The 13650-nt window shown below is 42.5% G+C and overlaps 1 protein-coding gene across 2 annotated transcripts; it reads left to right on the forward strand.

The window, feature by feature from the left end:
- Window positions 1-249: 249 nt before the first annotated feature.
- LOC134860847 (radixin-like) lies at window positions 250-13644 on the forward strand. Of its 2 annotated transcripts, XM_063877683.1 has the most exons (16): window positions 250-457; window positions 1838-1906; window positions 7807-7890; window positions 8063-8158; window positions 8484-8606; window positions 8696-8847; window positions 9145-9228; window positions 9433-9579; window positions 10488-10584; window positions 10711-10874; window positions 11197-11327; window positions 11484-11644; window positions 11777-11869; window positions 11967-12203; window positions 12507-12554; window positions 13113-13644. In XM_063877683.1, exons 2-16 carry the CDS (start codon window positions 1895-1897, stop codon window positions 13275-13277), a joined length of 1794 nt encoding a protein of 597 aa, XP_063733753.1. In that variant the 5' UTR covers window positions 250-457; window positions 1838-1894; the 3' UTR covers window positions 13278-13644. The 2 variants fall into 2 exon arrangements, with proteins under 2 accessions (XP_063733753.1, XP_063733754.1); XM_063877684.1 differs by lacking the exon at window positions 12507-12554.
- The last annotated feature ends 6 nt before the right edge of the window (window positions 13645-13650 follow it).

Raw genomic sequence — 13650 nt, forward strand, 5'->3', positions numbered from 1 at the left:
TGTTTTATTTTACACTATCTATTCTTTTCATTATTTTCCTGCAATTATATTCGTCTTTCTGTCATTCATGTTTGTTAATCTGTTAAACCAACTGAGACAAACCTGTTTTGTGATATTGGGCTGTATGAATACACTATGATTTAAAACTTTGAAATAAACCAAAAATCTTCAGAAAATTATTTGTTCTTCTCCTGCTTTCACGAGTCTTTTAGTTTGAAAGAGAAGAGACCGGATGTCGTGGTAGGTTGTTCCGGCTAGCTCGACACTGGCACCCCAAATCGCCTTATGGTTGTTAAGACTTCAACGGTTTTTCCATGTCTGCGGGAATTTGTTTCTCAAAAAACTAGTAGAATATAACACACGCGGACCAGAAACGGATTTCTAATCGTGGATATTGGTGTACCATTTGAAGATACGTGGCTTTCCTGTTCATTTCAAGATATACTTCGTCCCCCCGGTGAGTTGCCTCTCCCTAAAAAGATGAGCCTCAAGTTTGATGCGGATATCCTCGTGCTCGAGCTAATCACATTTTATACGAGACGTTAAAAAATGACGACTTTTATTCTGCCTATAAATGCACTGTAGCTTGCTGTAGTGTACGTAGTCACAATTTTACACGTGTTTCTCCTTTTTTAATTTGGGGAATTAATGATGGACTAACATTTAATGGCTTTAAAACTTCATTTATGCGCGAGGATAACCGTTTGGACCGTTACCTAGCTGCACCCACTAACCAGCCTAAAAATGACGACCACATTTTCACTTTATGAGGAGTATTTCGGTCGTATAACGGCGTGAAACTCAATTAAAGGGCTTTTTTACACCTCAAATTAATGAATTGTATTTTGTATTTTCATGGTATGCCTTTGTAGCTAACATATCTAACAGTTGTTGTCCACCATTTGCGTGAATTTGGTTAAATTACAGTGTAACGGAAGCCAACTCTCGGCGGGTAAATACCATACGCATGCTAATTACTCACAAGCTACAAGTGGGCATGTCTTCATGTGTAGCACAAACACTAGCTGATGCTCAGGGGCTTCCCTACACATTTATTTTAACATAACCATTGTTTTTGTCACACTGTTGTTGTCTAAGGCCTCTAATTATTGTTTGCTGAGGGCATTATACTGACTTGTACTGTGTGTAATGGTAATCGTTGGTGTTACACCCATGGAAAAAGGGTGTTTTTGATGGCTTTGGTTTGGTTTGTGGATTACCTTTGCATGTATTTTTAAATCATTTAATTTGGTGCTGTTAATATATTTGTCAACTTGATATAAATCAGCTGTGTTGCATGAAATGACAGGTAAAGGAGAAACTATCTTTCATAGTGCTTTTAAGTCCCACTGATTGAAAGAATCCATTTGCAAACATGTGCAAAAGTATCCTGTACACCCCCTTTGTAAGCTCTTGTTATATGTTATCCGTGACTCAGCACACTACCTTTTAGACCATAAACTAGAGCATCCAAAACTAAATGATGAATCCTCTTGTTTTCCTGGATCATTTCAGTATCATATGGCAGTTCAATCTAGGTCATTATCTAACTTGCAGGCTTGTGTTTCAACTAGAGTGAACCTAGACTATGTCATGTATGCCGGGCAATAGTGGGATGCAGGGTGAAAAATATACTTAAAGAAATGTGCAATGCAAATGTCCAGCAATCTGTGTCAGAAATATAGTTTATTTTGATATCCATTGCACTGCTTCTGTCCACTTTGAAGGAAAATGACAGAGAGAACAAGATTAGTACAAGGAAACTTAGCTGTACATTATAGACTCATATTGTTTCATCATTGTAGGAAAACATGTCTATTTCTTTTTTTGCTTTCAGGTCCTGTGACAGATTTACCCTTTCAGCTGTCCGGTGTAAGAAGGAGAGGGCGCAAAGATGCCGAAACCGGTAAGATCCTACCCTTGAGTTAGGCATCTTCCTGCTAACTGATTTTAATTGTTTAATGTAAATAAGAATCTACTTGAATTGTTAGAAATTAAAAGGCAGTAGCCCATGTAGCTCAGGAAATATGATATGAATCTGAAACATGATCGCTTCTTGTTTGTTCGTCTCTCGTTTGCTTGTATAAAGTAAATCTCTCCAGTTGTCATAAAACTTGGCATGCGCTGCTGCAGAAAGCTGCATTTGTGCATTCTGGGAAGTAGCGGTTTCATTCCCACGGCTGCTCCCACTCCTCATACTCCTCTTCCAAGTAAACAACAGCCAGAGTGTGAAATGAACTGCCCGGCCCACGATCCTCGCAACTGCAACACTGCTGCCATTGTTGCTTAAAGGGTGGAGAGAATGCCCGGGACGTGAACAACACCCAAACACAACCAATTTGATTCAGTTCCTTCGTGGCTGTCCCGCTGTTCTCAGGCTGCTTTTCATCATAAACAGACCTGGGTAGATGCATGCAAAATAAGTTTTAACTCTGCAGTAGGAGATTCTCAAAATATTAGTTCATCTTGAGCAACTGATAATGTTACTGAATGTTTGACCTTTATTCAAACAAAACCTCTGGTTTTCTAGATGAATTTTAGGACAAAACCTACATTATAATTGATTAGAATGTCTTTAGTTGCTTTCAGTAGCTTTCCTAGGACAACAGGCTTTGCCACATTTCCAGCTAGCTCTTGATGTGGTGTTTTTTTGTGTGTGTTTGAGAAGCTACAGAAAAAGGGACAGCCAGCCAGGCACTGCTGTCATCTTCCACTTCCCTTTCTTGTCCCCTTAGTCACCTGGGCACCATCCCAAAACAGCTACTTGGACAGTGGAGGGCTGAACCCATCTCTGTCACAGACGATAACAAACTGACAGAGAAAGCGCAGCTTGTCGCAGGGAGGCACTGACACAGTAAACAGAGGAAGTGAGAGCAGGGTTCAGCATGCATGACCTTCTCTGGGATTTGAGCCAAAGCCAGACATCAAAACTTCTAGAAAGGGCCTCTTATATCTCAGTGTGAGCATTCATGTGTTTGCAAAGCATAAAAACTATTGCAAGTTTGAGCAACATAAGAGTTTGTTGAGCTAGCAGGAATTGTTTTTCAGTTTTGCAACAAGAGTCAAGTAGTGGAGGTAACTTTAAAAACACAAACATCTGGTTCTTGCTCATGGTGAGTCTTTTGCGGTGATTAACTTGTCCAGTTTAGAGGTAAAGTTGACACATTTCTACCCCTTCGTGGTTGTTTTTATTCCTCTTGAAATCATATCACACCCCTTCTGCTCGCATTATGAGTTGATAGCACCCCACAGGAAGACAGACGGCCCTCGCTGGTTTCCAAGCTTGTGGCTGTTTTTCCGTTTGCTGAAGAAGGGGCCCGCTGTGTACATCGGGGGCCCAGCCTATGTCAACATCCTGTCTCTGTGGAAGTACAGGAGCAATGTGAAGAGGGAGGATTATCACCAGATAGCTGAGGGACTGTCAGCTGTGCAGCCAGGAATGAGTCAGATAGTACCATTGAAAAATGGGAAATGGAAAGAGAGAAGAAAATTAGATCTGGATCTGTTGTACTGCTCAGGAGATATAGGGATTTTAAAGAGGTAGAAGAAGGGTAAAGGTTAATTGAAGGGAGGAGTTGCAACATCACAAGTGTATACAAAATGTAGGTCCTGAGAGGAAGGCCCTCCTTGGAAAATCCCTGGAAGCTTTTCAGATTCTGTCTGCAGATGAATGGACAAGAAGGCGTAAATGTTAGGGTTAGGGAAAGGTGTCTGACAGGTCACAGGATGAATGATTGTTTGTGTTTGTAGGTAGCACTGATTCCTCCTCCTGCTTGCGCCGAATCCTCCTTCCTTTCCTGCTCCCTTCCAAATGCTGCCTCTCCCTGAGGGGAGGGGAAATCAGACGGACAGACAGCTGCTCCGAGCCCGGCAGGCCAGATTAGCGACTCCACTGGTGTGTGTGTGTGTGTGTGTGTTTGTCTGTGTATGTGTGTGTGTGTTTCTGTCTGTCTCTTTCTTTCTTTCTTTCGGCAAAGCTCCTCTAAACAGCTTACAGTAACTTAACAGCTGCACATTTAACAAGGGGTCGTCTGAGTGAGAAGTCGTCTTGGCAGTTGTAATGGAGAGGTGGATTTAGGAACATCTTTAAAAGACACATAGGGGGAAAAACTAAATTATACAGCAACTAGTTTTGAGACTCGTTCATCTTCGTTGGCCTTATTTGTCCAATGCTTGTCAATTCCTTGTTCTTTGTGCTCTTGAACTTTTCTCAAAACACCTTGAGGCTTGTTTAGTGATTCTGCACATGGAGGACTTAGAGCAAATTATAGCGTAATGTACGAAATAGGAGACAGGCACAAGTGTGTGAAAAAGTCCCAGAGAGTGAGTTAGTGAGACAGATGTTTCCCTGCTGCTAATGTACCCTTTTCAGGAAATACAGGCACACTATGCTGTGGGGTTCGACTGAAGTAGAGCCATAAAAACATCTTCTAAATCTAAATGAGCTTCAAACATCTTGTTAACGTGCTTAAAAACCTTTCAAATTAGTTAGATATTGAAGAGAAGCCTTTTTTTTTTGGACACTCTGCTCAGGAAACAAGCAAAACACGATGGAGAGATTCCAACAAATGCTGTCTCAGCCAAATGGAGTTGTGGCCGTTACACAACTTTTAGGTTAACCTCTTGCTTTTAGGCAGTTGTTAATCATGTCGACTTAAATTTTGTAATTATACAAACTGCATGATGAGTAGAGGGTGCAGTCTTGCAAAGTTGGATGAATTATATCTTAAATAAGGTAAATGCATCAGTTTATTTTGTGTCTTGTGTTTAAGTTTCACTGATGTTACAGATTTGTTTTAATGCCTGAAACAGCAGAAGTATTGTGCAGTGCATCCATGTCTCTAATAAATGAAAAAAGGAAAATTGTATTTATTGCAACACGACAAACTTCCTCACTGCTTAGTGTGTTTCCAATACAAAGAGAGACATTTAGTCATCTTTCCCAGTACTAGTGTGTTTCTAGTCACCAGACAGACTGTGGTATAAGGACAGTCTCTGATACTCCTCAGTTTTCGCAGTGTGTGATTAGCTGTGTCATTGCCTCGGCATGTCGTCCCTCTTCTCCTCCCCCTCTCTCTGCAGGAGAGACGGGATTAGCTGACCGTCTGCTCCGTACAGGATTCCTCCTCTCTCTCGGTCTGTGGCTTGGCTGTGTTTTGGCAGTGACACACAAGCGGCACAAAGGTTGCCTCTTTCACAGCTGATTGCTGATGGCAGGCAGCCCCACACACACTCGCACACACACATGTAGGGGAGAAGGGACATTCAAGGCCGGTCACTTGGAAACGCCAGCTCCGCACAACATTGTCTATGACTACTCCTCTCAGAAAGTCAATGAGGCGGCTAGTCTTGAAAAGTTTTTACTCACCAGTCAGTCAACCATGACCTGGTTTTGTGCAGTTGCAAGAATGGATTTACATTTTGCTCTTGTAGTTAAACAGTTTTGCCTCAGTTAACTTCATGTAGTCTGGAGGAATTTGTTACCTAAAATTGTACACAAAAGAGCAAAGCACCGGAAGTCTGTTTTCTAAAGTTAAATCAGGTCAATGTATAGATTAATTATAATGCCATATTCCCGTTCAGATCTCAAATGCTTCTGGATGCAAATGTAAGAGAAATACTGAAATGTTAAATGTTGTAATCTCTCCCTGACATCAATGTTACTAGTAAGGAGTGTAGCAGGTATCAATCTTGTACATGCATTCCATGGCAATACTTTAAGACTGTGCTTTTCTTGTAGCAGCTGTAACTTTCAATGACTCATCAGAGGTTAAAGAGGAACACTTAGTTTGTTTACTCCCTGCCATAGATACACCCGCATGTAGTAAACAATATCTCAAGGAAAGACCCATTTGTGCAATCGCAGTGTGAAATAAGGCGGGCGGAGGTGTCAACACTTTCTAACTCTGTTTGCTGCTTTTCCAAGTAATAGTTCCTCTTGGTTGAAAGAGTCGTATTAGGTGTTATTCAAAGGTCAGCTGCTGTAGTATTAACTGGAAGCAGTGATCTGGTTGCTTTATTGGACTTTGCAAAACTTAATTGTGTAGAATATTCACATAGATGAATATTAATCCACTGTGTTGATGTATCTGCATTTTAGCAAAACAAACAAGAGTATAGAGCTGATAGCAGGTGCTCAGGTTCTATCATGTAACCATATCCTCAGAATCCTCATTGAAATGATGGAGACAGGGTTGTGTTGTAATAAGCAGCTTATGTTAGTGGATGTCATTGGTATAGAGTGCTCACAGCGATGTAGCCTTTTCATTCATAAAGCATCTCATAAACATGCAAAACAACAAAATGTTTACTACAATCTCAAAGTGGGACTTCACACACTTAACACTATTGAGACGTTTTGACATTGAATCATGTTTTGTTTTCATCACTTGAGCTTGATGTGGGCTAAAACTAAAGTTGAAATTGTATTGAAAGAGCTAAAAAGAAATACAGCACTGCATTAATTGCAAATTGACTGATGAAGTAATATTTTCCCGGGAATCTGCCCACATTTTCCAACCATACTAAAGCTTTGCCTTAAGCATGTTAGATTATAAGCATGTGGTATAGTTTTAAAACAGTGTTGTGTAAAGAAGACTGTCCCACGTTACAGCTACAGTTTAATGCCACACTAATGTTCATGTGAGATGTCTATAGTGGAGAGAAAGTGCTCCAACTTTTTCATGGGTAATTAATGAGGGGGAGACAGAGGCAGATACATTGTGGTCTGAGCTCCATGTGGCGCGGGGGAGTCCAGTTATGTGCGGTATAGACACAAGTTTCATGGATTATTCATCGCAGGGATATTGAGAGAAACGGAGAGGGATGATGGCGGGAGACAAAGTAAAGAAAATATTTAGATGGAAGGGAGGGAAATGCAATTATTCCTGAGCATTTGTGTATTTTTCAAAGAGGATAAGGAATATTTTCTTCCTCTTTTTTCTGTGTTGCATTTCCTATGCCTTTATTTCTGTATGGTTGGCTCATCTACAGAAACCTCACTGTAACTCAATCTCAAAGTGAGCGCACCCCAGATCATCTCTCTTACTTCCTGTTGCACTCTGCCCTTTTCTGCTAAACCTTTAGCTCTGAAACTGTCATTTTTGCCACTTGCACTTCCCTCAGTCTATCTTATTGAGTTGTTAACCAAACTTCAGGCAACACACAGCGGAGTGTGTGTACGTGTGGGAGGAAGGATGTAAGATGCCTCGGAGGTCAGCCCTGCTCTGTTCTGTGCCATCAGCTGCTTCTGGACTACTGCCACTGCTATTAACCGGCAGCCAATGACTGAGTTTTATCCCCTGCTCCACCCCAACAGAGTGGTGGGCTGCCATCAAAGGTGGAGCTTACTCCCCCTGGCAGTGTGGGATGGAAAGTGATTCAACTTTATGCAGTCCCTTTGCAAACCCTGTCTCAACATTGAAGCAAATCGACACATTTACTGAGCAAACGAGGGCAAAAAACACACTGTTCACTCCCATTAATGGTGCCTGATTGATGATGGAGATTAATGGATGCTTAGTCGAGATTATAAAAAAAGCACTAATAATAATGAGCTCAAAGCTGAGGTAGGAATTATATTATTTTAATATAGCCGTGATTATCCCTGGCATATTTGGTTATTCGATTTACTAGTTTAAACAAAATGCTGTAAAGCTTTTTCATCATCACTTTAATCTAAACACTGTGCCGTTCAAGAATGATGAGAACGCTAAGACTGCAGTGCTGTATCTCTCTTCAAAATCCTGTTGCTTATGCTATATCGCAACCAACATAATAAACTATTTTGTTGTTGTTTTTTTCCAGATCAATGTCCGTGTGACCACCATGGATGCAGAGCTGGAGTTTGCCATCCAACCAAACACCACAGGCAAACAGCTGTTTGACCAGGTGAGCATGACTGAAATGTTTACTCCTTTCCAAAACGCGAAAACAATGTATGTCTCGTCCTGATATTTAAACATCATGTTCCTGTTACAATTCAGGCTGGGGTTCTCTGTGCCATATCTCCTGTCAAACATTTCCTTTTCTAAAAGTACCTCTCAATGTGTGTGATTGTCAGGTGGTGAAGACGGTGGGACTGCGGGAGGTCTGGTTCTTCGGCCTGCAGTATGTGGACAGTAAAGGCTACAGCACTTGGCTCAAACTCAACAAGAAGGTCAGTCTTCCTCTGCTTTAAATCATCGTTGCCTTTTTAGTTTATTTGACAGCATGTCTATCATTGAATCATTCTCTGTTATTTATCTGGGATTTGCCCTGAAGCCCTGCTGTGATCTGGAGCCTCAGATGTTGCTCTTTTAACAGGCTTCCTCTCTCACTCAGCACCCTACACACCCTCTAGCCTTAACACCCATGCTATTGCAGTGTGTCTCCGGGCATCCCTGACAGAAAATCGCACCCTGTATGGGCAAAAACTATCCAGTAACCCATCCCAAAATAATGATGGTTTGATGATGAAGCTGATGCTGTTTTTTGTCCTACAGGTGACCCAGCAGGATGTGAAGAAGGAGAACCCTCTGCAGTTTAAGTTCAGAGCCAAGTTTTTCCCTGAGGACGTCTCAGAGGAGCTAATCCAGGAGATTACACAGAGGTTATTCTTCCTGCAGGTACTGAGCCAATCACTCGTCAAGTTTCCATCCAAATGGATTGTGTTAAATATGTTAATTAAGTAGTAAACTTCCTCTTGTTCCACCAGGTGAAGGAGGCTATTCTGAACGATGAGAACTACTGTCCTCCAGAGACTGCTGTGCTCGTGGCGTCATACTCTGTCCAGGCCAAGTATGGAGACTACAACAAAGATGCCCACAAGGCTGGGTATCTAACCCACGACAGACTGCTGCCTCAGAGGTACACACACACACACACACACACACACACACACACACACACACACACACACACACACACACACACACACACACACACACACACACACACACACACACACACACACACACACACAGAATATGTAACATCTTCATCTTATACGCTCTAGCCTCGGTTTTACCCGGAGCAAATCTGTTGAAACCTGGAATGTGTCTCGTTCCCTGTTGGAATTCTTCAATGATTTCCTCGTATGAAACAATTGGGTGCTGCTCAACATCCCCTCAGGTGGAGTCATTGTGTTTGTGTTTTTGTTCACAGAGTATTGGAGCAGCACAAGCTTACCAAAGAGCAGTGGGAGGACAGAATACAGACTTGGCATGAAGAGCACAGAGGAATGCTCAGGTGTGTGTCTCATCATTTGGAAAGCAAACTATTTCCTATCTGAATGTGTGGGCTTGTTGTGTCATGTTAGGCCAAGGACCTTTTCTTTAAGCTTTTGAATTTGGTTCTTTATAAACTAAATCTTTAGCGGTTTAGGTTGTGTGTCACTGATGTTAATGTGGACGTTTTCTAATAAAACGTATCCTGTTTTTCTTTTCTCTTTAGAGAGGACTCCATGATGGAATATCTTAAAATCGCCCAGGACTTGGAGATGTACGGAGTCAACTACTTTGAGATCAAAAACAAGAAGGGCACGCAGCTGTGGCTGGGCGTGGATGCCCTTGGCCTCAATATCTACGAACACGAGGACAAGTAAGAGACACACACACACACACACCATTTATTGAGTTTATTTACAAAATAAATGAATGCTTTCTGGGGGGATATTCAGTCTTATCCTGACCTTACAGAGAGACTGTTTGGAGTTGCAGTTCATGCTAAGACATGTAAGACTTCAGCTATGATGTTCAAATCCCTTTTCTTTTCCCCAAACTGGATGTGTCTTGATTTGGTCACATCCTTTCGAGGAGATCAGAGCTCTGTTTTGAGTTTATCACAAACATAGGGGCAGACACGAGTGCAGGTCAATAGGTGGTCAACCTAATGTTCAACAAGAGGAAACACAGATATTTTTAGAGGTAGTAACTAGGGGAAGGGATGGTCTCTGTCCATTGTAGGAGAGTCTTTCCTGTCCTTTTTAGTCAGAGATTTGTTTTGTAGAAGAAAACAGACAGTCAATCACAGCATTTCCTCTCCCTGCCTTTCCCTTCCTGTCCGTTATCTGAGGTCGTCACAACTGCCATCTTTCTTGTCTTCACCAGGTGACAAAGAAAGGAAGTAAAGGATAGTTTCTACTGTCTCTTTGGACGGCAACATCCTCATCACTTAATTTCTCTTTCCTTTTGCCTTTGTTTCGTTTCGATTTTTGAGAACACCCACAGTCCTTTAAATTCCTGGCAGGAAATGAGAACTTTCATCCACCTACTTCTCTTTCCTGTCACTATTCTTAACCACGTGACTTCAAATTCTACTGAGGTTTGAAACGTGAACTGAAAGAGTTTTCTCTCTCGTGATTTCCTGTCTGCTCATTTCAAGCCCCATCTGCTGGATGGATATTATAGTGGATATAATACAGCCTACCGCCAATCACCCTGTTCTGTTGAGTTGTTTAAATGTTTAATGTTTACATTGCTAACCTCTTCTGGACATTTATTTTTCAGGTTGACACCAAAGATCGGCTTTCCTTGGAGTGAGATTCGAAACATCTCTTTCAATGACAAGAAGTTTGTTATCAAACCCATTGATAAGAAAGCCCCTGTGAGTGACATTCTGCAAAAATAATTGTAAAAAGTCTTCAAGTGTTTGACTTCCAGGCATTTGAAATAAAAAGGCTTCCCATTAAAGGATCTATTTCCCCTGTGCTCTCTTCCTCCAAACATGCAGGACTTTGTGTTTTACGCCCCGCGGCTGCGCATCAACAAGCGTATCCTGGCGTTGTGTATGGGAAACCACGAGCTGTACATGAGGAGGAGGAAGCCCGACACCATCGAGGTGCAGCAGATGAAAGCTCAGGCCCGGGAGGAGAAGCACCACAAACAGATGGAGAGGTACTGCACAGGAATACTGTATACACATGTTTGGTTTTTTATTTGTTCCTAAGATCATCTGAAGCCACATGGAGAAGAAATGTAAAATAGTATGTGTTTTGCTGATTATATTTAAGGTTTATAGATGTTTTTATGTATTGAAGTTTATTTTTGGGCAAATATTTGAAATAATAAGTGCACTGGGCTTTCTTGCCCCTATCACGTACATTATCTGCACCAGAAAAGCCTTCATTCAGGGCAGGATAAGTGTGGTGGTAGTAGTAAAACATCTCTCTCTGATACACTCAACTAATCTGAAACGTGTGATTGCCAAACTTCTCAGGGCCCAGCTGGAGAATGAGAAGAAGAAGCGAGAGTACGCAGAGAAAGAGAAGGAGAGGATAGAGCACGAGAAAGAGGAGCTGATGGACCGGCTGAGGCAGATTGAAGAGCAGACGATGAGAGCTCAGAAAGGTAAGGTTTTTATTCTTTATCCATCCCTCCTTTTTGCTGCTATCTTACTTCCCCTCTCTATCAAATCCATCTACCATCCTTGTTCAAAAATGTAGGAGATTAAAGGAAAACTAGAAAAGATGTGGGATATGTTTTCTCCTTTCTGCCCCGTCACAGAGCTCGAGGAGCAGACTCGCCGGGCCATGGAGCTGGAGCAGGAGAGGAAGAGGGCGAGGGAGGAGGCCGAGAGGCTGGAGAGAGACAGACAGGCAGCAGAGGAGGCCAAAGCAGAGCTGGCCAGACAGGCTGCAGACCAGCAGAAGACCCAGGAACAACTGGTGTGTGTTTGTTCTATTCACCCAGGGTGTCAATAACATCCTGGCTGATGCAGACAACTCTCTGTTGTTTCTCAGGTGTTTTTAAATGTACAGTTTGTTCAACGCTGAGGGTCTTTTTGTGATTCATCCCAGGCTTCTGAACTGGCTGAATTCACGGCCAAGATCGCTCTCCTGGAAGAAGCCAAGAAGAAGAAAGACGAAGAGGCCGTAGAGTGGCAGCATAAGGTAAAGGACTCCTCTTCCTCGATGCTACAAACATTAACTTCCTTAGATTTCCCGATACACATTCAACCATGCCTTTTTTTTCCGTCTTCCCCTTCAGGCTCTTTCTGCCCAGGAAGATCTGGACAAAACCAAGGAGGAGCTGAAGACGGCGATGACTGTGGTGCCGGCGCCTCTGGAGAACAACGCTGAGAGCGACCACGACGAGCAGGATGAGATAAACGAGGAAGCCAGCGCCGACTTCTCCAATGAGGGCGTCAGCCAGCTGGACCTCCGCAGTGAAGAGGCGCGCGTCACCGAAGCCCAGAAGAACGAGAGGGTCAAGAAGCAGCTGCAGGTGAGAGGAGGGGGGGGTTACTCTTTTTAGGGGCTTCCTGTGGGGGCTGAAGTTTTGCTTTCCAAGGCTTTATGCACACGTTGGTCATATTCAAAATCCCTAGAAAAATATAGGATTCTAGGAGCTGCTTTTTCCAAGGTTAAATTAACTTTCACTCTCAAATTAAATCAAAATAACAAATCCAATCTAAGAAATGACATGCCCTTGTAGAGAGCAACTTGCATTAAACATTTAGATCCGATTTAATTAGCCAAAAGACATTTGCGGCATATATAACAACCAGATTACATTATTTTCTAACAGCAGTTTTGTTGCAAGGAAGAGACACCCGCCAAGCGATGGCAGATCAGGGTAAGACGAGGAATCCTTCTCTGTCCGTTCTTTAAACTCCTGCTTCAACAGGAGTCAACGTGCTGGCTTAGACTGCAGCCTGGCTTTAAAGAAGGTCTACTGGTAATGAAGAAAAGAGAAGATCAAAATCTTCTCAAATCTCTCTGAACTTTGAATAAATTACAGTGCCTGTAGATCTGAGCTGGGCTACAGCATAACCCAGGACTTGTACTGAAGCTATGGCAAAAAGAATTCAAACGGCATCCAAAATATCAAACAAAAAGATTTGACGTCTTTGTCTTAAAACGATCCCTTCTTCAGGGTTTCAAATATGTAAAAAATAACTCTTGCACCTCATTCAAAGGATTTATTTATTGATGTTAAACCCGTTTGGACAGACAACCAGAAGCTGTAGATGAGTGGCTTTGGCGTCAATCAGATGTTTTTATGTTATTTTTGCTCTTCTGCACCTGTTCTTCGCCTTTCTCCTCTGCAACCTCCCTGCCTCTACATTGCCCTCGTTGGTTTTCTATTCCTTTGTTTCCTCTTCCTCATTGTGCTGTGCTCTTTTACCTCCAGACATTAAGCTCAGAGCTGGCCGATGCCAGAGATGAAACCAAGAAGACGCAGAATGACGTGCTACACGCCGAGAACGTGAAGGCCGGCCGAGACAAATACAAAACGCTGCGGCAGATCCGATCGGGCAACACGAAGCAGCGCATCGACGAGTTTGAGTCCATGTGAGAACCGCACCTCCGTCCCCTCCAGGGTTCATGCTCCCGAACTTTCCCCTCAGCGGCTGCCCAGTTTTCATGGACAACAGATGCTGCCGTCCCACCAAGTCCCCCTCAACGACCCCTGGCAATCTTGAGAAATCATCTTGTCAAACTTTGCCAAAGTCCTGCCCCACATCTCCTCTGAATGTTACGGATATCTCTCATACAGCGCTGCCTAAATGCCACTCTGAACGGACAAAGATCAAAAGCACAGGAGAAAAGAGAAACTGTAAAACCAAAATGGAAGCAATTGGATTTTTTTATTTTGAGCAAACATGGCCATCGAAAGCTACTTTTGTTGATGTTGTTTTGTTTTGACTCGTATGCAAAGGTTTCGTATG

This window comes from Eleginops maclovinus, chromosome 24 (genome assembly GCF_036324505.1).
Source record: "Eleginops maclovinus isolate JMC-PN-2008 ecotype Puerto Natales chromosome 24, JC_Emac_rtc_rv5, whole genome shotgun sequence".
In the NCBI taxonomy this organism is placed as follows: Eukaryota; Metazoa; Chordata; class Actinopteri; order Perciformes; family Eleginopidae; genus Eleginops; species Eleginops maclovinus.